The 23,371-nt window shown below is 47.1% G+C and overlaps 1 protein-coding gene across 10 annotated transcripts in view; it reads left to right on the top strand.

The window, feature by feature from the left end:
- Positions 1 to 23,371, top strand: part of TENM4 (teneurin transmembrane protein 4) — a 601,437-nt gene that overhangs the window by 177,902 nt on the left and 400,164 nt on the right. For 6 of the 10 annotated variants that reach the window (XM_019623660.1, XM_019623657.1, XM_019623654.1 and 3 more), the window contains exon 4: positions 20,221 to 20,352. The exons of 3 other annotated variants lie outside the window; for them this stretch is intronic. In XM_019623660.1, the coding sequence (XP_019479205.1) occupies positions 20,331 to 20,352 (22 nt within the window). In that variant the 5' untranslated portion in view covers positions 20,221 to 20,330. Of the gene's footprint in view, positions 1 to 20,220; positions 20,353 to 20,597; positions 20,647 to 23,371 lie in introns of those variants that run through there. One more of the 10 variants, XM_019623650.1, reaches the window with a different exon arrangement.

The following is a 23,371-nucleotide window of genomic DNA, read 5'->3' as shown; positions in this document are numbered from 1 at the left end:
AGCGAGCTCCTCAGCCCCAGAATAGTGGGAGCACGTTCCGGGTGAATCTCCGCCAGCTTCCCTTTAGGGTGAGTCCTCCCAGCGGAGTGGTTGGGCGTAGAAGGTCGCTAAGGCCCCTGCTTCCTACCTAGAGGTTCCCTGGCTGTGCTGAGTAGAGGACAGCACACAGCCAGGTGCCTGGCTTGAAGCAAATTCCTGGGGAGTAATGAGCAGAGTTGGGGGAGGAGGTGGCCAGGGGGGTCCTGGGGGCAGAGCTAAGTGTTTGGCTTTGAGGAGAAGGAAGTCTGGAGAGATAAGCAGAGCAGGGAGTGATGTGATCAAACAGTGCTTGTGAAAGGTGATTCTCACTGAACGGGGAGAAGGGGCAAGGGAGACACGGGGGACCCAGGAGACCCACGCGGAGACTTCTGAAGGTGCAGGCACAGGTGTCTGGGCAGCCCTGACCAGGACAGCAGACAATCCTGAGGACAGACAACTCCATGAGTTAACAATATTCCCAGCACCTTGACAGTAGTGCTTTGCAGCCCTGTTAGTTCCAGGATGAACCCGTCTCTTCTTTCCTCTCCTTGGGTTCAACCCTTATGCAACCAGTTTAGTTTATCTAGGGCCACTGTCTTGTGTGTTTCACTAAATTGTCTGTATATTTTAATGTTTTATTTGCTGCTGGTGGGTTTTTTTTGGTTTTTGTTTTTTGTTTTTATCTCAGAATTCCAATCCAGGTGGTGTTCATTTATCAAGGCTGTTTCAGAGTCTGGCTTTAAAGAAAAAAGAAACATGTGACTATAAGCCCAATAAGGAGTTAGGGGGTGAGAAGTATAATCTACCGTATCCCCAAGGTTGCCAAAGGGTGTTGAGACAGATCTGCACATTCCCTATCCTATAACATTTTAGAAATGCCACCCTGAGTGTTGATTTTTCTATTCTCAGCTTACAGGGCAAAACGGTGTTCACTTTTTCTATTTATTTTTGGAGAAAGTTCAGGGGGAAGAAGAAATTTCTTTAGCATATTTTGAAAGGGATAAAAATACAACCTGGCTTTTGTGTGGTGAAAATGTGGGAGATTTCGTTTCTAAATATCTGTGCTAGAGGAAGCAAGCTCAACTTAGAGGCTTAGTTCCCGAGCCCTGGGCCCAGAGGAGGGGACGCCTGGCAGGGGCTGAGCTGCCCTGAAAAGTCAGTGAGTGAGTCATGTTAGAAAGTGCTGGAGCGCGGCAGGTTCCTTCCTGAGCCTCCAGGGTCATGAACTCCAGCAGAGAAAAAGAACCCCTGTCAGCCTCACGTACCCAAAGGAAAGGAAACATACCTGAGTAGAGAAAACCGCTCCAGTTGCTTCACTCCTTCAGCACAGTTGGAGGAGGCTGCACAGAGAAAGGAGTGGGCTCCCAGGTGCCAGGGTCTTCAGATCTGCACTGCCGACTAGGCAGCCTGCCCTGGGCAAGTCAGCCTGCGTCTTGTTTCCTTATCTGTAAAATGGGACAGGTGAGCCCCTATCTCAAGGGTTGCTGTGAGAACTATATGAGATGATGAATATAAAAGCTGCTTCTTATTTAGCACCTAGTAAACACATATTAGTTATTGCTATTATTAGATTTGTCACTGAAATTTTATTTAATCATACACAGGAACAAATTAAAACTGTGTGTGTGTATGTGTGCTCACATGCACCCACGCAAATATTGGTCTTCCAAGAAAAGGAATTTAAATATGTGAGAAAGGAACAAATTATTCCCTTAGAGACTGGGATGTCCTGGGAAAATTTCTATAAGTTTCTGAGACGATGTCATCTCATTGCTGGAATTGTCCAAGGAACAGGGGAGAAGTCAGCCAGTGGTCCAGCTGTTGACTGTACTAGGCTGCAAGTCCATATGTTTGGCTGGGCTTGTCCTTCTGGCATCCCAGCCTTGGAATGGCCGCCCTGGGTACCTTCCAGACAGCTGCTTTGCTGTCCTGAAGAAACAGCATAGGGGAGGTCTGAGGCACATCAGGGGAAGGGGAGAATTGGCACTTTCCTGGTTTGGGTGGGCCTTGGAGGAAAGAGAGACTAGAACAACCATGGGTGGAGGGGAACCCCTAGGGGTCTGAGCTATTGGACAGACTGTAGGTGTTGATGAACTCCATCTGCAAATCCACCCCGTTTAACAGCAGCTCCAACAGACTTAACCAATACTTTCGCAAGCCATCATCTCATTCCATCTCCTTTTTGAGTCAGTAGCCTTCTGTTCATTGGCTGCGGACTCAGTGTCAGCCCCATGTTGCGCACCAAGGAATAGAGCAGTCGTGACAGTGAATATTTGTGGACTGCTTACTATGAGCCAGTGTGGTGGTAGGTGCTTCTCTGGGATGAAACGCGTCACAGTAGGTCCCTGAGGTGGGTAGGCAGCACCGTTTGGCAGAATTGGAAACAGAGCCAGAAAGGTGAAGTTTCTTGTGGGAAGCCACACAGCTGATAAGAAGCAGCCGTGGGATCCAGACCTAGTCTCTGACCCTCTAATATCCACACGTGTAACCTCTACTGTGTGCATGGGTGCCCCGAAGTGAGTCAGCATCGGGCAGAGAAGCAGAGACGGCAATCATACCACACATCATGGACTCTCACTGGGTTAACCCAGGCTGGCCTGTTGTTAGAGGCTAGATGCTACAATGGGAGCATCAGGTGGGAGTTGGGGGGTTAGAAGCAATTGTGATAACTGGGTGCCCTGGAACCTCCTAGGAGCGTGTCTTTAAATGGCAGTTAGTACTATGATTCCTGATAACTGGGAAACTCATGGCTTCAGTGAGAAGTGGGAAGCTGCCCCCCCCCCCAGTAGGAAGACCAGGCTAGTCACTGCAGGAGCCTCAGATTGAAGAGACCTCAAGAGGTCACCGGGCCCATGGCTCTCATTGTAGGCCACAGGCCCGGATGTTGGCAGCTCACCTCGGTTTATAAACCTCAAAGGATAGGTAATACAGTCTCCTCCCATCACACACAGGCTTATGGAACAGCTTGGAAGGGTGTAAAGGAATGTCTACTTCCTATACAAGATATAAGTTGTAAGTTTTGTCTTTGTTGGTCAAGAAAGACTTGCTGAGTATGGGGTTCTGCACAAGGAAGCAGAGTGCAAGAAGCGGTCTGGTGTCTGACCTGGGTTCGAATCCTGTCCTGCTCAACACCTGTGTACATCACTTGCCCTCTCTGAGCTTCCACTTCCTCCTGTAAAAAGCAGAGGGTTCTAGCTCCCTAAAGGGTTCTCATAAGGTCTGCAGACTGGCTATAGGGCTACTTCTGCAGGGAGACATTTCTGACTGCAGACTGGACCCCATTTCCAAGAGTGGCCTGGCCCTTCCTCTGCACCCCTCACCCCATCCCCTATCAGGCAGGGCCAGATATGCCCAGGCTGATCCAAGAGCTTAGAGATAGACACATCTCCTGCCAAGCACAGCTGACTCCAAGCCATCTCACAGAGGAGAAGGAACAGATCTGGCCCCAAGCTGGATCTGGCCTCAGACCCTTGGACCCACCACTAGGCTCATGCACAGCTTGTAGGCACTGATCTGGGACAGCCTGGAGCCACTGGCAGCCTCATAAATCAGGCCTTTGAAGGCTCTGCAAGCTCCCTGGGAGAGCATGAGCATCTTGATCTTCTTGCAGCAGGAGTTCCTCCTCCCCTGGTCTGAAGTCTCCAGTGCTGACTAGGGCTTGATTTACAGAGCTCTCCGACAGCCACAGCCCAGCCTGAGAGGGGAGGCCCAGGAAACAATGAGTATGCCCTATGACCTGGCCTCCCAGGGTGGGGACACAGCCAGAGCTACCCTGGAGAGAGGGCCACTTCTCTCTGGGCCTGTGCAAGCAATTTTCCCCACCCCTACTGGAATTTGGCCCTCCTTGCTGACAAGATTAATCCCTTCCCTTCAGAGTCCCTTCAGAAAAGAGTCAAACCTGGCACCCTGGAGGAGAGAGGCATGGTAGATGGGCCTGGGTTTGAAGTCAGATCTCAACCCTATCGTATCTCAAATCCACCATGTCCTGGGTATGTGGCTTTAGACAGGTCTTTTCACATTCATGAGCTTCCGTTTCTTCATCTGTCACATGAAATTAATAAATGTCACTGGTATACACGAGCTAGCAGATGTAAGGCACACTGCACAGTGACTGGCAAATCGTAGGCACTTAGAGAATGTTCTATCCCCTCCTTTCTCCTCCCTCAATCCAAACACCCAGACCTTCTGGCTCAGGTCACTGTGCAGACCTATGCTCTCCAGTTAGGGATCTGTGAATTATTCTCTGATCATCCCAAACTCCTGGACCAGTGCTGTCCCACAGAATTTTCTGCCATGATGAAAATATTCTGTCTGCACTGCCTAGTACAGTCGCCACTATCCACATGTGGCTTTTGCACTTTTTGAATGTGGTTAGTGTGACTAAGGAATGGAATTTTATTTATTTTAATTAGAAATTTAAATTTAGCTACATGTGGCTAGTGGCTACCATATTGGACAGCATAGGCCTGACTCAAGTTGTGTGACCTTAGGTAAGTCACGTCACCTCTCTGCACTTTCAGTTTCTTCATCTATAAAATAAAGACTGTTGGTAGAACTAAATGAGGCAAGAAGTGTACCTCATTCAGTAGACACACGCAAGTTCATTGTGATTATTTGGTGTTCATTGAGTTGAGAGCACTGGAGGCTCTGAGAGGAGAAGGCATGGCCCCTGTCTTTGGGACAGTTGTGCAAGTGAAATGTGCACCGATGAAACAGAAACAAGAGGTACAGTCCCAACCCCTCACCGAGGTTTTCCTGACCTCTACACTATCCCCGCTATTGCTTGCGCCTCCCTCTTCTTTGCTCCAAGGACTTTCCACATAGGACCATAACTGTTTCCAGGATCAGCATCTGGCCCCACGTTTCCATGTTAGCAGCTTGACCCTTAGAGTTTATTATTAGGCAGCATCTGGTTAGAGGCTTGTAACTACCATGCACGAGAGAGAGGAGGAGGCCTTGAGTGGAGTGGGTGCCTCAGGAATGGGGGAAGTGGGAAAGGAAAGCAGAGCCACTCCACCTCCTTACGAGGTGAGTTTTAGTCTTCATATCTATCACGTCATGGTCCCAAGATGGCCACCAGAATACTGCCACATTCAAGACTAGAATAAGAAGAAGATGAGTGGTATCACCTACTGTCCTCCCCAGAGCTCCCTCTGCCAGTGGACTTCCTTTTTTATCTTATTGGCCAAAACTGGGTCACATGGTCACCATTAGCTGTAAGGAAGGCTGGGCAATGGAGCATCGGGCAGAGGGAAAACAGGCTTGTCTGATCACCTTACCCCAATCATGGTTCATTGCCCGCGGCTGAGCATGTTGATTTTCCAAACAAAACTGGGCTTCTGTTAGCCTGGAAAAAAAGGGGCAGAATATGCCTCTGGGATTGACCACTAAGAATGCCTACCTCGGCAACCATTGTACAATGAGTAAAGTGCCTTACAATTTACAGCACAAGGTTGTAGGGCAGTGCAAGGATTGTAATCCCCATATTACAGGTGAGGAAAATGAGGCTCTAAGAGGTAAAGTGCTTGGTTGGCCCCTAAGCAGTAGATCCTAGTTTTCTGGACTCTCCAGCTGCCTCCTGCGAGTGGAGAAAATGACTGCAGCTGAAGGCAGGCACCAGAAGTCATTTATCTTTGTACCCCAAATATCTAGCTCAATGGCCGGGCAAAAGTAGGTGTTTAGTAAATGTTTCATGGACAGATTAATGAATGCATTGCTTTAATTAATTAGTCCTCATGCTTATCATTGAGGACTTTACTTAATTTATTAACGTGACACCTGGTGCACGGGGTGGGAGTAATTGGAGTTGGCCACCTACTACTTATTCTTCCTTCAAAACAAGGAAGCATCGTCCTTTCCAGGCCTGAGTGGCTGTATGCGTATCATTTCCTAACACTCATGCTAGCCATGTGAGAAGACAGAGACCAGGAAATGGTGAGTGGAGCTAGGTTCACATGTGGCTCAGCCTTCTGAGGAGAACTCAGTCCGAAGCCAGGAGCACTCCCTCAGAGGGCAATGAAAAGGCCTGTTGGGAAAAAGACATGAGGAGGAGGAGCTAGTGACCATTTTCCCAAAGAGCAAAGCTTCCTGGTTCCATCAACCTGGAAAATGGTTCAGCTCAGTAAACATCTCCCTTGTTGTCTCCAACCCTCTCCAGAACTTGGACTCATTACTTTGAAAACCATTCCATCCCACCAGACAGAATGCTCCTCAAGGTAGACTCTGAATCTTGTTTGCATCCCCAGTAACTGGCAGCACAGAGGCTGGGGTGGCTGGATGGGTGTAAAGGAGGAAAAGATTTGTCCCTTGCCTGCAGGGCTCAGTATCTTTTGAAGGAGATAGACACCCACCTGCATGACAGACACAAATTCCAGAACACTGAGCTCTCTTGCAGCTAGATAAGCAGACAGCGGGCTGGCTAGAGAAGTAATGGGATGATGGGATAATGGAGTCAGATGGCAGGTAGGAAAGGAGAAGGGGTCTGAGGAAGCTCCTGGGTGACTGTCTGACTTCCAAGGAGGGAAGGAATTGTAGCTGGCAGCCAGGGAGGGAAGATATTCTAGGTCAAGGGACCCATGTATGCAAAGGCTTGGGAGCAAGAGAAGACAGATGGGGAGGACAGACTGGCACTGAGTATACATGACTGAGAAAAGAGGGTGGAGATAAGACACGATGGGTAACAATAGATAATCAGGAGGTGAAGGGCCATGTTGATATTCTACAGTCCTGTGCTTCTCAGATGCCAGTGTCCTAGGAATCACCTGGGATCTAATTGCAGATTCGGAATGAGTAGGTCTGAGCCGCAGCCTGAAATTCAGATTCTAATAAGCCCCAGATAAGGTTGATGCCACTAGTCCGTGGCTCAGAGCCCCACTTTGAGTAGCAAGGCTTTCGGCAATAAGGAGCCATTGAAATGTTGTGAACACAGGGACATGATAATAGTCTGATTTGCTTCTTAGAAAAATCTCCCTGAAACCTGTGAAGAAGCTTCAGCAGGGTAGAAGAATGCAGACAGGGTGAGAGATTTATTTTTTCTATATCTCTAGCACCTAGGATGGTGTCTGGCTCATAACAGATAATCAATAGATATGTGTATAAGAATAAATTAGCCATTTATGATAGACTTTTTAAATAAGAAAACAGGAAGACTGGATGGGTCTATTTATCCCAGGCTACACCAGTATTACATAAAACATCCCTCAGGCAACAAATTGAGAATAGGTCTTAAGGCCGTGGTTTTCGGAATTGTTTTGGGCTAAGGATCTGATTGCTTAAATGAAATTCTAAATGGAAGATCGGTATGTTATTCAGATTAAAAAAAAATTAAGAGCCTGGTGGATGCAGAGATGGGGGCACCCTCTTATATCCCCTGTCTCCCCTCTGCCATGACTGGCAGATTCCCACTGCCCCTTCCAGACTCTCGATGGCATCAGGTGCGCCAAGAATCCAGCCTGACTCGTCCCCTACCACCAGGCGGGGTGAAGCAGCCCTTCTGCAGAATCTTAGATGAGGGTTATCTGCTTCTGGCTCAGTTTTCCCCACGAGACAGGGCCATCCTTCAGGACCATGAAAGTACACCATCTCAGCATCCTCATGCCCAGCCTAGGGACCTGGTCAAACGAGGGACTTAGGGAAGAATAATAGGTGGAGGTACACAGGTGAGCCAGCACCACCCAAGGGAAGTGCTTGAGTTCCCAGAACCCCAGACACTTGATCTCATCCCTCGCAAGCAACAAAGATAGTTAGGCAGCAGAGATGTGCATGGGATGGAGTTGAGATTTCCTAGTAAAACAGTGCTGGGTTCCAATCCCAGCTTAGGCACGTATTGACTATGCAAACATGGGTAAGTGCTGAGCTGCTCTGGGCCTTGGCTTCTCAATAAAACAAGTTCTCCCTTCAGAGGGACACAATACAGAATGAGTGAGTTACTGTATGTGAGCACTGCTTTCTAACCCCTGCAAGCCCATGTCGCACGTGGCGGTGTTGCCAGCTCACAGCCCGCCTTTCTTCGGCACAAGTGTCTGTACATTGTATTTAAGCAGGAAACATCAGTCACGCTGACAAATCTCTATGCCCCCAGGCAGTGTTCCTAACCAGTTAGAGGTTTGGCATTTATTCTCAACTGCTTGTTGTTGTATTTTTCAAATAGTCAAGCATTTAAATATCATCAGCCCAAGTGCGCCTGCAGATTTGGAGCCCTGGTCCTGCACAGGCAGGTGTTCAGACAGCAGCTGCAGCCTAGTGGAAGGGACATGGGGCATCGGAACATTGGGATCAAGTCCCAGCTCTGCCCTTTGCCAGCTGGGTGACCTTGGACACATCGCTTCGCTTCTTGGAGCCTTCATTTCCTCAACAAGAATAAGAAATATTTGCATCATGCTTCATGGTTTCAAAGCCACATCCCCCTGCTCCTGGGACACGCCAGCCTCTGAACATAACTCATCTTCTTCACCTCCGTGATATAGCTTGAGAAATTGAGACTCCATATGGGCTCAGAGTCCCAGTTCCCTTAAAAAGTTGTGTGACGAGGCAAATTGCTGCCCCCCCTGAGCCTCAGTTTTATATAAAATGGCAACAATTTGGCAAAACCAAAGTATCATGAAGCACATACCTGGTGCCCAGTGAAATGACAGCCACCGTTTGTCTTCATCATTTGTATATTGTTGTCATTTGCCTAGGATTACAAAGCCAGGTCTCTAAGTCAGCTCCCCTGAGCCAGAGCCTCACACTCCCGTCTGCCTGCCTGCCACACTTCCCTGTAGTGATGAGGACATAAAACCTACATCTCAGGGCAGGAGAGGGTTAGCATGATTGGCAGGGCTGTGTAAACTGTAAAGTGCCAGGTACAGGAAAGGCCCTAGCATGATGTTTTCTCAGTGCGGCCCTGCGGCCTCTCCTCTGGGAAGGTAAATTCGATTGCTTGCCATAGACTGTGAATTTTAAACCTGGACTTTTTCTAGATTGTGCTAAAAAATTATTCTGTAGGCCCTTTGCCATGTGTTTCTTAGCTCAATCAAGGCTCTGATTAAACACCCTTCTCTTGCACTCATAGGATGAGAAGAGAAGAAAAGGCAGCAGGCTCCGTCCACCCCCACCCACACCCCCCATCAGGCTGAAGGGCACATAACTCAGGAAGGTCAGGCAGATGGAGGGCAATCCAGCCTTCTGGCCTCTGTGGGGTCTGGCCCTCCTGGGGGCTGATCCCTGCTTGTGATGCTTCCTTGGAGCAGGCACAGAGCCTAAGCCAATTAAAACCCTCTCTTTGAAGAGGCTTCAGGTTTCCCAGAAAGCAGCAGCCCGAAAAGTGATGGACCTTTGCACAGGTCATAGATACAGGGACTGCCCTCCCCTCCTCCCCCACTGGCCAGAACAGGAGAAGGGCTGGGGCCCTGGTCTGAGAAGCCTTCATCATTCCAGGCCCGCAGGGGACCATGCAGGTCCCTGGAGAGACAGGATGGCAGGGATATAAATAACTCCCCATCTTACAGAGGAGGAAAGTGAGGCCTGGAATGCCTTGCTTCGTGGTTCATACATAGTAAACACCGGGCTGAGATTCAAAGTGGAACGAACTTGTTCAAAACTAGTGTCTTTTCTGTTTTTCTGTAAAAAGAACCAAACCCTTGCCACCTTGCACCCTAGCACAGATCTGGGCACATAGCAGGCTCCTAGTAAATATTTGCTCAGTGACTAAATGAATGAGTAAATAATGCCAAACGGGAACATTCATGTTTTAATGCCGTGGTATGAGTGGGGTGTAGAAACCCAGAACTGCATCTGGGCCAGAATAAAGTAAATAATAATAATAGCAACAACAACAATAATAGTAATAGCCAAACGCTAAGCCTGTTCTAAGTACTTTGCACATGTTAACTCATTCAACCCTCCCAACCACCCAATCTGTTAGGTACAGTTACTATCTCCACTTTAGACAGGAGGTGTGGAGAGGTTGAATAACATGCTAGGGCCCATGCTAGGCAGTGACGGAGCTAGGATTTGTACCCTAGCTGTTTGGCTGCAGATTTCGCTGCTATGCACCTGCTTTCTCTTTACCAGGGAACGTCCTCATCTATAAGCTGGAGGTGGTGATGGTGGGCACGCAGCCTGTCTCATAGCATTACACTGACTTTGGAGACATGAAGGGGCTTTACATTAGAAAAGCCATAGTAGACAAATCTGGGTTGTGGCTCGCTAGCAGAGGCTAGGCTGGGCCCTGGATATCGTAACCCCTCAGGGGTTCAGCCCTGGAAAGGAGCAAGCAGCCCACTCTACTTTCTCTCCTGGCCAGAGCAGCCTCAAAGCCTAGTACAGTTAACAACTGAGGTTAACAACCCACAAAAAGCAGAATTAATGGAGTGACAGGCAGAGTTTCTTAATGAAAACAGATTTCAAACTACTATCAAGAGAACAAAGTGAGAGCCTGTCCTGGGAAGTCAGACTATAGTGACCCGGGTGTAACATTAGCCAGCAGAGAGCCAAGGGCCAGAGCTTCCCCATGGAGAGGACAGGCTCAGGGCCCCTCTGGAAGACCAAGAGGCAGCTGTGGTCACCAAGCCTTCCACATGCACCCCGCCTGGTGCTGGGGCAGCCTGGCTATTGCAGGGGAACATGGCGTCCATCCTGTTCCTAGTGGCTGCTGGGAGGGCAAACAAAGCTTTCACAGCTGGAGTCTGGAGTTCTGGGGGCCAGAGTGTTTAAGGGCATTCTGAGAATGTCACCTCTGTGTAGCGAGCAGCGGGGAAGGACGGAGTGGAGGGAAGGGGGCCCTTGGAATGGGAGAGTGCAGAGCTTGGCGCTAACATCTGCTGGTCCCTCACTACGGAACACGAGGCCTGCCTGGCCCAGGGCCGAGGGCAGAGCTGTTCAGCGTTCCTGTGTTTTCTTGGTGGTTTTGTGTTTGATTGGGGTCGCCCCATGGGGATTCAGAGCTTGAGGGTACAAGTCCACGTGCAATCTGTGGTAACAGACATCTCTGATCCCAAGCATGGGGGTTCACACTGCAGCACATTTCTGCTCCAGCCGGGAGCTTGGTTTGATTGGAATCCTCTTAGCATGGGGACTGGCAGTCCTAAACATGTGGAATTCATCCAGCAACATTCCTTCCTAACTGTGGGGCAGTTATTCATTTCCTTGTCTGTCTCCCCTCGGGATGCACAGAGAATTTAAGGCAGACCTTTGCACTTAAAGAGTCAAAAAACCTGGGCTGCATCTAAGCCCTGCCTTTTGCTAGCTGTGTGACTTTACCTCTCTGGACATCAGTCTCTATCTAATATAGGATCATGACATAGCTACTTGGAGATGTTTGCTCATGTATTCAGTTAGTCATTATTTATTAAGTGCCTACTATTTGCAAGGCTTGAGGTTGGAGATTCAATGCTGAAACAAGATGAAATGGACCCCCATCTCCACAGGACTTACAGCATGTAAGCAACTACTTAAGTATAAATATAATATGATTTGTATAAGTTCCCCAAAAGAGAGGTACAGGATAGTGGATTAAATTGCACAATAATGTGGAGGAAATGTATAAGCTGTGTAGTACCATTTAAACATGAGGCATTACCTGTATCACCCTCATAACACTTCCTCTTTAAGGCACTTGAGTGATCATAGCCTCAGTTTCCTCATCTACGACATGGAAATTATAACAATGCCTGTATCAGTTACCGTTTCTAGGTAACTTATCACTGTAAACACATCGTGGCTTAAAATGACCATTCATTGGTTCCTGTTTTGGAGGATCATTGATTTGGGTTGTGTGGGGCTAGGTGGCTCAGTTAGTGTCCTCTGGACTCACTCACGTTGCTACAATCTGTTGGGGGCTGGTTGGCTCGGCTGTGTCTGCAGCAAAAATATGGCCATCCTAGTCCTCTTTACGTGATGGATGTTTTCCAAAAATAGCAAGAAAAGGCAAGCTCAAATATTCCAGGGTTTCTCATGCTTCTGATTCGTGTTTGCTATGTTCCCTTTGCCCCTTGGCCAGTGCAAGGTATGTGGCCAACGCTGGAGTCAGCGTGGGAGACTACACAACAGTGTAGAGACAGGGAGGTATCATTAATATAGTATTCTACCACCACCCCTAACTTCCAGAGTTGGCTAGGGCAGGGGTTGGCAAACTTTTGAGATGGAAGAGTGAATCCTGTGCCTCAGAACAATTTAAAAATTATTCAAGAACCATAAAACAAATTAAATCACCATTATGTGAATAATATCCTTTAAAAATTATATAAATGAAACTATGATAGTTTTATTTTCCTTTTCAATTTTACTTCAGAGCCATATGTACATACCCAAAGAGCCACATGTGACTCGCGAGCCACAGTTTGCCGACCCCTGGGCTAGAGGATTTTGGAACAGACACGTGCTGCTCCCCGGGTGGTTGTATTAGTACTAGTTCCTGCCTGTAGTAGATTCTTAAGAATTGCTAGGTGAATATGAGTATCTGCAGCTTGCTACCTTATTGGGGAAATAGAGACATTACACAGGAAGTATGTGGCAAGCAATTGGCCAAAACAGCATGTAAAGTGTGGCATCACAGCCAGGAATCATAAGATACCAGAGCAATTTCTGATGATGAGACTGTCATCAGACTCTTTGGTTTTTAACCCTGGTGTTTTAAAGAGTGACATTTACCAAAAGGGACGTTTTCAGAGAAGAATGACTAGATGGAGGCTTGGTGGGTGGGAACTGAATTTGGGGGAAGGCACAGGAGTATTTATCCTGGATAATAACATGACATTTACCCCTGTTGTTTATCAAGTCCTTATTTATGTGCCGAGCATAGAGTTATGCCCATCGATTGCCTCATTTCAACCCCAAGACAACCCTGAAAGATACTATCCCCATTTTACAGTTGAGGAACTGAGTTTATTTGTCCAAAGCTGCACAGGAAGTACATAGTAGGGTCAAGGTTCAAACCCAATTTTGCCTGACTCAAAAAACCTATTTTTTAATTGGTACTTTTAGGAGATTATTGTACTTTACATGCCATTGTCAAAAATGGGTACCTTTTCCCCACTTTTTCCCAGTGGTAACATTTTGCAAAACTGTAGTAAAAGAGCAGATAACAACCAGGATGTGAACACTGATAAACTCCAATCATTTTTATCCAGATATCCCCAGTTTTAGTTGTGCTTATTTGAGTGTGTGTGTGTGTGTGTATGTGTGTGTGTTTACTTACATACTATTGGGTTGTCAGAAGAGTCATGACGCATTTTTGCAACGAAAAACATAGAAAAAAATACTTCATGACTTTTCCGACAACCCAATATTTTGTCACCTGTAGCTTAGTGTATCTAGTCAGGATAGTAACCATTTCCTTCATCACAAGTACCCCTCACAAGGCTCTCTTATAGTTACAACCACCCCCTCCCACCTTTGCCCCATCACTAACCCCCAGCAACTACTAACCTGTTCTCCATTTAAAATTTTGTCATTTCAAAAATGTTATAAAAAATGGAATCATATACTGTGTAATCTTATGTGACTGGCTTTTTTTCACTCAGCACAATTCCCTAGAGACCCATTAGTATTCATTTCATTTTCTCACTGAGTGGTATTCCTCGGTAGTCCATCATTTATTTAACTATTCACCTGTTGAAGGACATCTGGCCTGTTTCCAGTTGTTAGCTACTATGAATAAGTCTTCTATGAACATTGTACAGGTTTCTTCATGAACCTAACTTCATTCTTGAGGGATAAATGCCAAGAGGGCAGTTGCTAGGTTGTACAGTAATTGCATGTTTAATTTTATAAGAAACTGTGACACTGGTTTCCAGAGGGGCTGTATACTATTTTATATTCCTCCTAGAAATGTATGAGTGAGCCAGGTCCTCTGCATCCTTGCAAGCATTTAGAGTCACCGCTATTCTTTTTTATTATTATTTTAGCCGTTGTGATAGGTGTGTGGTGATACCGTGGTTTTCATTTGTGTTCCCCTCATTGTGGCTTTCAATTGCATTTCCCTGATGATCCACGTTGCTTTTCATGTGCTTACTTGCCATCTGTATATCCTCTACAGTGAAATATCTGTTTATATCTTTTGGCCATTTTCTAATTGGATTTGCAGGGCTTTCTTTACTGTTCAGTTTTAAGACTTCTTTATATATTCTAGATGCTAGACTAGATATAAGTTAGATATAGGTTGGCACATATTGTCTCTCACTCTGTACCTTGTCTTTTTATCCTCTCCACATTTTCTTTACGAAACACAAGTTTAGATTTTGGGGAGGTCCCCAAAATTGATTTTGCCTTTTTGGTCTGTGCTTTTGATGTAAAGCTGATGGGGTTCTGTTTTGGTTTTGGTTTTTGTTAACACAGTTCCACTGTTTCTTATTGCCCGGGGAAGAGAGGTCTTGTTCTGCAGAGGAGGAATTATGTGTGTCTGTGAGGGTCTGAGGCAGAGTTAGGGCCAGTAGGAAGGCTCTGGAAGGAAACAAAATGAACTTTCTAAGGCTAAACTTAGAGGATGAAATGCATTAGGAGTAAAAGTGTTATCATCGGAGACCAAGCAGAGGCTGGCTGGCATCTGTGCAGAGCTCCTGGAAGGAATCCAATTGTTATTTCGGGCTTCGGTGACTATATTCTTCATATTCTAACTCTAAGAATCTAAGAGAATGGTGTTTGAATTACCTATCAGAATTGGTGTGTCTCACAAAGAGTCCGTCTAGGTTGAGAAATTTAGAAAGACGTTGGGTGTCAATCCAGACTGTTTCCAGTTTGGGGCAGGTTGAACTAGACTCAGCAGAAGGTGGCCACCGAAGCCACAAGGCCTGCCGTTATCCTTCTAGAGGTATGATGCACAGAGGCCAATGACGTGGGGGCTGGGGCCAGCTCCTCGCTCTCCGTTCCGCATCTTGGGGGCCAGCCGCATGGCTGCCTGCCCCACCTCCACCCCAGAAGCCTCTTCTTCACTTAGACTGCCAAGGAGAATCGCTTTCTTTACGGCACTTATGAGACTTAATTACTGATGGCGAAGTCCTTTGAGGCCTCGGATGAAAGAGATGGAAGCAGTGCAAGGCTTGATGAGGCGTGTAGAACCCTGGGCACAATTAGCTCCATGAGAGACTGGCCCTGCCTTTATCTGTCTCCAGTTCTGTGTGACTTACAGCAGCTAATTATTAAAATAAAAATCGCCTGACCACCCAGCTACTGGAAAGCGGGCCCTAATATCTATTAAGTCTGCTTTTAATTATTGGAAATGGCGGCAGCTTCAGGCAGTTAGGGTTTTCCCATCATTATGAGCCTTTTCCTCCACCTCTTTGAGGCTGGAGTACACAGAGAAGTAAGTGAAAGTCTGCCAAAGTCATGGCTCCCTCCCTTGCTTTCCTCTTGGACATCCCTTTCTGGGACGCCTTCACTAACAAGCTTTGTCTGTTGTAAGGACCCCTCTTGGCACCTCCCCAAGGAGCTTTGCAGTCATTGCACCTTATAGAACTTCTGGCCCTTGAGAGGACTTTGGATTCCTGTGTGTGTGTGTGTGTGTGTGTGTGTGTGTGTGTGTGTGTGTGTGCACGCTTGCACGTTTTTGGAAACATAAAGGCAGTCCTCAGGCATGGAGTACATATGACCTCTTCATGCCACCCCGTGCTGCAGAAGAGAAAACAGGCCATGAAAGGAAACACCATGAAACTGATAGCATTTGGTTCTGTACTTGCTGGATGTGGCCGTCAGCAAGTCACAGCCTCCTAGGCCTCATGTTCCCCCTCTCGGTAAACACAGAGCTTTGAGCAGCTCTGCAAGGGCACACGCAGTTGCTGTCTTCACAGTCTGGGGGCCTTGTGTGAGATTGAGGGAGTTAGTGTTAAAACAAAGTCTCACCATTTCCAGAAGCCTGCAATGAATGTCTGCTCCTGTGGCACTGGTTTTCCCTCTGGCTCTCCCTTCTCACCCTGTACCCCTCATACAGGGGAGGCCTAATATAGGAGCCACAGGTAATTACAGGTTAAGCCTGGACACAGCAGGGGCTGTGCAATTAATCGGCCCGACTATCTCTCCCCTTCTTCTGATTATCTCCTAATGTGGTCCCTGAATAAGCCCATAGAAAATCAGAAATCTATGTGGGGCCCTGGCTCACATTTTGCAGAGAATTGACACTCTCACAGCCTGAGTTTCAGGCTTGACCCTTGAATGGGTTTCTAGGGAGAAGGAAACAAGTCCCCTTCAGTGGGGGCTGAACTACAGAAGAGACCATGTCTCAAGTTGTTCATGAAGAAACTCAGTCCCAGCAGACAGCCAGCTCCACCAGAGGCCCTGGTGGGTGTGCTTCCAAGAAAGCCACATGGGGTTGAGCTGCCCCGTGGGAATACTGTGTCGGCTGCAGGCGAGAGAGGTGCATGGAGGATAGTTTGACTAAACCAATCGGCTCGCAGTGATTCTAGCCAACCCTATGCGAGAGGCATGCAGACAAACGTGAGCGTGCTGCTCTCGCTGCCCCCTGGTTAATGCCTGCTCAGCCATTCAGCCTCAGCTCAGGCGTCTCTCCTTCAGGCAGCCTCTGCTGCCCACCCCGCCCCAGCTGGTGTCTCCGCTCTGCCCCCAGACCATCTGTCAGTTGCTTTTTTGTGTTCACTGTGCTGGAATCACCTATAAATGTGTCTGTCCCTCTGACTGGGTTTGGTCTAACTCCTTTTCCCCAAATCTCGCCCTGGATCTTACAAAGCCTTGCTAGATGGGAAAGAGGGGGTGCGGATGGATAAAACCATGGAAAGGTCAATGAGCAAGTGAGGACTTACAAATGACAGGAGTGATGTTCAGTCTGATGAGAAGACTCAAGGACACACAGACTGACCCATCGTTAGTGTCGAAAGGCTATTGCCAGGGCACAGGCAGTGGCCTTATTTTCTGAGATCTGAAGGAGTGGAGCTGAGGCCTATGGAAGGATGCTAAAAGGAGGCAGTCTCCGGGTCCACGTCAGGAAACGCCGTCAGAGCTGTCCCTGGAGGTAGGAAAGTCCCCAGGAGGTAGAGTGACCAACTGGTGGGGATAGGACCAAGGGGGTTCAAACCTCCGACTGGGCTGACTTTTGATGACACTTTGAATCCTGCGATAATAAATACCACATTTCTTGCTACGAGATGCCACCATTTGTAAAGGGGAATCAGTGGCTGGTAAATAGCTTTGAGAGCGGAAGAATGTAGATGGAGGAATCTGGAAAACACAGCCCTCCTACTACCTCCTTTTGGTTGAGGGCCTATTATGTCCCCAGTCCTGTGCATGCTTGCGTACCCCTGAGGGCTTGGGCCAGCTCTGATGGGAGCTCTCCCAGCTCGAGGTCAGAGGAGTAGAGCCCATACAGCAACTGTCTGCCCTTTAATACCTGGCTTGTGACAAGCCCTCCAACAGAAAGGAAAGATGGCTCCTGTGAGCAGCAGCACCATCTGTCACCTGCCTGCCAGCCGCTGATTAGGGAAGTCCCCACACCCGAGCTGGGCACCTGGCCACACTCTACCATGTTCCCAAGAAAGCCCTACCCCTGGTCCATAGTACTGTCTTTCTGTGCAGGGCACACTTTGAGAAGCAGCTGTAAAGGCATTCCTCCCCGAAGCCCAGCTCAGGTGCTAACTTGGTGCATCAGAGGAATTCATACTGCTAAAAAAAAAAAAAAAAAGAAAAACAAAAAGAAAAAGAGAAAAACATATAGAAAGTTTAAGCAAATTAGAATAAGGGATGACCTGGGTGGGAAGCAGTGTAGATTCTGATTAAAAGCTTGAGCCTTGGGGTCATACAGACCCAGGCTCTGCCACTTCCTTATGGTGGCCTCTGGGCAAGGGATGTAACCTCTGTAAAGCCTGGCCTTTCTCAAATGAGGATGGTTAGGGATGTGGAGAGAATTAAATGAGGTAATACACGTAAAGACCTTGCCATTAGCCACCATTTTTTAAATCACTGTCTCACTGTTTTAAAAGGCAAGGAATTCCCTAAAGTGATGGGGCCAGAGAAATGTGCTCTGGGTGCTACACCAGGGAATACAGACTTAAGAGCCAGAGCTCCCAGAGTACAGTCTTGGCACATTGTGTGAATTTGAGCATCACTTTGCTACTCTGATCCTCAGTTTCTAAGTCTGTAAAGTGGGTATAAGGATGCTTACCTGTATGGTTTGCACACAGCCCAGCACAGTACCTGGCACAGAAGGGGTGCTCTCTCCACCCGTGGCATTCATCTTCATATCACATTGGAGTCTAAAACGAAGGACTTGCAAGACCAAACTTTGAAGGATGAAGGAAACTAAAAATGTATGATGATTTGGAGAGAGAGACAGAGAGAGAGAGAGAGAGAGAGAGAGAGAGACAGAGACAGAGACAGAGACAGAGACAGAGACCCAGGGCTTATATTTTATAGAACACATTTTAGCTCTGAAATATTTATGGGCCCTTTTTGACACGCAAAGAACTAAAAATATCACCGTGTGGTTATGTTAAGGAAAACTTATAAAACTTTAGACCAGTAGGAATTCAGTCAATTTCCTGGTTCGTCCCTGGCTGTTTCTGAGTTTGCACGGAGACCCAGCCAAGGTGGTAACAGCCTGTTTCCCCGAAAGGTGCCTCAGCAGACTGCACCTCCCTGCAGATGCAGTTTCCCTGCAAATGCCCTAGGCCCGTGCCCTGCATTAGTATTGCTGGAGCCCTCCTGAGGGGCCCAAGTTTGCTTTGTGCGTTTCTCCCTGCACATCAAAAGCTGGGCTTCCCCATCTCCCCTTCTCCCATTGCGTCCCACACATCCCTGCCATTCTTCCAGGCCAGCTCCTGGATCCCGGCATCAGGGCCCCTGAAAACTGGCTGCGGGACACACTCCACCGGGACCTCCAAATCCAGGCTTTCTGCCACATGCATGTTTGCAGGTTACCGTCTACCCTCATTATAATCGTTCATGGAAATGCCTTGTTTTTTCCCCCTACCAGGCTGCTCACGCCTCCTCTCTCAAGCTTTATTTCTGGACCCCAGGAAAAACCGAGCTTCTGTCTGTTCCTGGGTTCTCTCACGCCTCTGACTTTCATCCATGCTATAACTTAGACAACTGTTTCAACCTGTAGGGTGGCAATCTAGCCACAATTCTATTTTAGTAGACTAGAATAAAATAGAAAAGATCAGATTTCACTCTTGAGGAAAGGGTAGACAGTTTTTGAAATGTTTGTTGTAGTGAGAAATTTGTAGATGTAGGTGTGTACTGGATGGTGCCATAAATGTGTTTTTACTGCAGGTCAGAGATATTAGAAAGACACAGATGTAGACTTCTTTTCTCTCCTTCCCTCAAAACTGCCCGGCCTGGCGTGCTTTGACGTGACATTCGTTGGTCATGTCTCTGGGCAGTGGTCTCTGATTGTGTCTCCACCGTTGGCCCGCTGGGCCTGGGTCCGGCGCCTGTGGTGACCTTCTCCTGCCTCTCTCCCTATTTCACTCACCCACTATCTTTCTGACGCTCCAAGGAATAGAAGCTCATTTGTCTTGTCCACTGAGGCCTCACGGGGGGCTTGGAACATCAGGACACAGTGCTATGGGGAGGAGAGGAGGCTGGAGAAGGGAACGGAGAAAGGGAACGGGGAGCCTCGGTGTGCTACCCCCGTGTAGCTTCCATATCACTTAAGACGGTAAAGGTCCTTAGCAATTATTTACCAAATGAATTAACATGATGCTAGCTGTGCGATAACTTTCTTCAGGTTTTAACATTTTCCTCTTATTCAAATCCAGACCCTGACATGTGATCTAGAGCAAATCACTTAATCACTTTGAGCTTGTTATCTCACTTGTAAAATAAGAGTGAAAAAGAGATCTAAAATAAGAGGAACATATCTCACTGCATAGTTGTTGTAGGGATTAGAAATAATCTATAGAAAGTACATAGCAAATGAGTAGGTATTCGATTAACAGTAGTTGCTTTAATGTTATTGCCTCTTTTCCTATCTGAAATGATACCCTGGTCACCATCGTCACATGCATCTCCGAGGCCTCCCCTCATTCACATACCTGTGCAAACCTTCCAGATCCATCTGAGCCCAGCTCTGTGTAAAAATATTTTTAAAAACCCAAAATGTGGATTTTAGAGCCACCACGTTTAGGTCTCAGCGCTGTCACTTACTAGCTGTGTACACTTAATCAAGTGGGTCATTTGGCCTGCTCTATAAAGTAAGAAATACTAGGGTTCTTGTGGGGTGAAAAGCACTGAACACAGTGCGTGATGCATACATGTTTTTTCCTTTCTTTTATCCAGGGCCCACTGTCCTTCCTCATAGAAAGACCAAAAATAACCCCCACATCAGCATAAGGAGAAATTATAAAACTGCAGCTCATGCTTTATCAAAGCACTCATCATTGCTCCCGATGGCTGACACCCGGAGAGATGGTGAGCTGTCCCTGAGGGACTCATGTCCTGCTCATCTCTGGGGCCCCATGCCCAGCCCAAGACTGGTCTATAACAGGTTGTGGAAATGAACTTTTCTCTGAAGGCACCTTCGTGGTGCTCAGGTTTTACCTGGAGAAGAGTTTCAGCAAGACACACCTGCAGAGCAGGCCAGGTCTCATACATCTCACATACGTGGTCTGTGCCAGACGCCTTTTCTCTTGGTTGTAAACCTGAGCTGGAGCGACAGTCGGACCCTTCATACTATCCCAAGACCTGACATGACCTCTGCTTCAGGTGTGTGTTTGCTTCTTGGCTTCCCAGGATATATTCAGAGGCTTGATTTAGTCTATGTTTAAGGCAGTTACATGATTTGTTGGTTAGAAATAACAAAACAAAAGTGATGATGATGATGACGACATTGATAGTAATAATTTTCCAATGCCTATAGGCAAGGTACATTACAGCTTACAAAGCATCTAATAAACCCAGCCTCCTGAAGTAAGAGACTTGCCCAGGGCCGGACAGCCAGGAGGTTGCTGGGGCTGGGCCAACTCCTAACCTGGAAGTTGTTCTATCACATGGCAGAGAGTTGTGAGAGGGGAGAGTTGAAGATGGGTAGATCCAGCTCTTGATTCACTTCCTGTGTGCTTTTTAAGCCAGCTATTCCACTTCTCTACGCTCTAGGTTCTTCATCAGTAAAATGGGACCAATACACAGACTAGAAATGATGAGGACTAAATGAGGTCATCTAATCAAAGCACTTCACCCAATGCATGGCTGATGATAAACTTGACTAAGTAATACCTGGCAGTCTTATTATTATAAAAGTTTGATGATGATGATGTGATTACTGAAAGTGAACTAGAGAGTAAGGGATAAAGCTGTGTCATAGGTCAGGATCCCCACAGGAAACAGAACTCACCCCAAACGGTTTCAATGCACTGACTTTAATGAAGAGCCATGGGCGTGGGCAGGTGAAAGGAGCCAACCAGGATGGTGAGATGCCCAGGATCTATCAGCAGCAGGAAACTAGGACACCCCTGGTCCTGGACAGGTGAGGGCAAGGAAGGATGTTCACAGAGCCCAGTAAGCACTGGAGGCTGAGAAGAGGGGCCGCCTGGTGGGAGATGAAGTGGACAAAGGACTGCAACGCAGGGAGAGAGCTGGCAAGGAGCGCCCTGACTTCTCTCCTACACCCTCCTGCCCCCCCTTCTCCTTTGGGTGCCTCCCTTAGGTGAACTCAGCAAACAACACATGTAGAGGCTCAGCGATACTAAAGACTGAGGGTATCTCAGCAATGGCAGGCAGCTCTGTGGGACAGAAATAGAGTGTGTGTGTCTGGCAGAGGCAAGTTGGGGTGGCAGGTTCTGCAGGCACAGAAAGTGGAGGGAGATTTAGGAAGGGTAGGGTTAATGGATTTAGGAACCACGGGTTAGCAGGCTAAGAGGGGACAGCCGTGTTTAAGCATAAATGTGTGTGGTGCTTCAGTGCCCCACCCATGGATGGGAGCCCCAGGGTCTGAGCTAGACACCCTTCCCCAGCCAGGGCCTCAGCATCACTGTACTGCAGACCCTGGCTCCAAGCGGAGCTTTTCTCTGCTGTCACTCCTTTAATCCCAACCCCTTCTTGCTCTCTCTATTAAAGGCCAAGTTGAGTGTGAACCATGACCTCCCATCTGTTCAAACAAAGTAAATATTTACTGAATTTACTATATTAAGCCTAAGATGGAAAAAAATAGAGAAATGGGAGCAGGGCAGATGTTTGTGAAAGGGAAGCCGAGTTTGGGGACTGTGTTCCTAATAATTTGTGGTTACTGAGCCTTTGCCTTGAAGCCAGGTTCTTCGGTCAACAGGCACACACTGATAAGACAACAGACACACACACAGCAGCCACCACGTTAACAGCCTAAAATGTGCCTCGGCCTTATTAACATGTTTCTGAGGAGATGTTCCTTCTCCAATTGTAACTGACACCCAGCTAGAGATTTCTAAAGTGTGCCTTTTAAAAATAAAAGGTGGCTTGTTGTTTTCCTGATGGTAATAATGGCTAACATATAGTCAGCATCCATCATGTATCAGGGACCATCTGTACCATGGACATGGATTAACTCTTTTAATCCTCAGAACAACCCCAAGAGGCCGGTACTATTTTACAGGTGAGGAAACGGAAGCACAGAGCAATTCAATTACTTGTCTTAGGTCACACAGTTGTGAAGTCGTGAACATATATACTTCAAACCAAGGCTGCCTTTAAAATTTAAAAAGAACGCATCTAAGCAACACCTTTAATTCAATCTTTAAGTGCATTCTTAGATGCACCTAATACATATTTACCTAAATTGAACTACCAATATTTTATATTACTTAAGATTGGTCAGAAGAAATAAAATTGATTCATCCATTCGCCCGGCAGACATTTCATGAGTTCTGTGGATGCCACGTTTGACTACTCAAATAACTGTAGTCAAGAGTCGAGGCAGACAGGAAAATAGACCACTAGTTAGGTGGATAGTCTGTGATGGAACAGCATGCACAAAGGTGGAGTGGCCACAGAATTAGTGTCCAGCAAACTGGCTCAGTGAGGTGGAAGTGAGACAGGCCTGATGGAGAAAACCATTTTGATCTGGAATTCATCCCGAAACAGGGCAGTGACATGATCTGGGCTTAGGAAATTCATCTGGCACAGCCTATAAATGCAATACCATCTAGCATTTATATCCATGTGCCAAGTTCAGCTGCCTGGGTCAGCACTGTGGCTCCACCACTCACAAGCTATGTAACGTTGGGCAGCAGACTTCACTTTGCAAATTCTCATCTGTAATTTGCAGACAATCATAGTGCCTATCTCATTGATGAAGTGAGGATTAAAATGTTACCACACATAATATTAGTAAAAGTACTCAATAAGTATTAGCTACTACTAATAATATGTTGGCTATTCTTAAAACTATTATTAATATTATTAGTGACTAGTATTAAGAATGGCTAATATTACTTGAGTGCTTATTCTTATTATTATC

The sequence above is a fragment of the Hipposideros armiger genome, unplaced genomic scaffold, assembly GCF_001890085.2.
Source record: "Hipposideros armiger isolate ML-2016 unplaced genomic scaffold, ASM189008v1 scaffold_556, whole genome shotgun sequence".
Classification (NCBI taxonomy): domain Eukaryota; kingdom Metazoa; phylum Chordata; class Mammalia; order Chiroptera; family Hipposideridae; genus Hipposideros; species Hipposideros armiger.
Note: the sequence above shows the minus strand (reverse complement) of the source record. Positions and strands in the feature narration are given on the sequence as shown.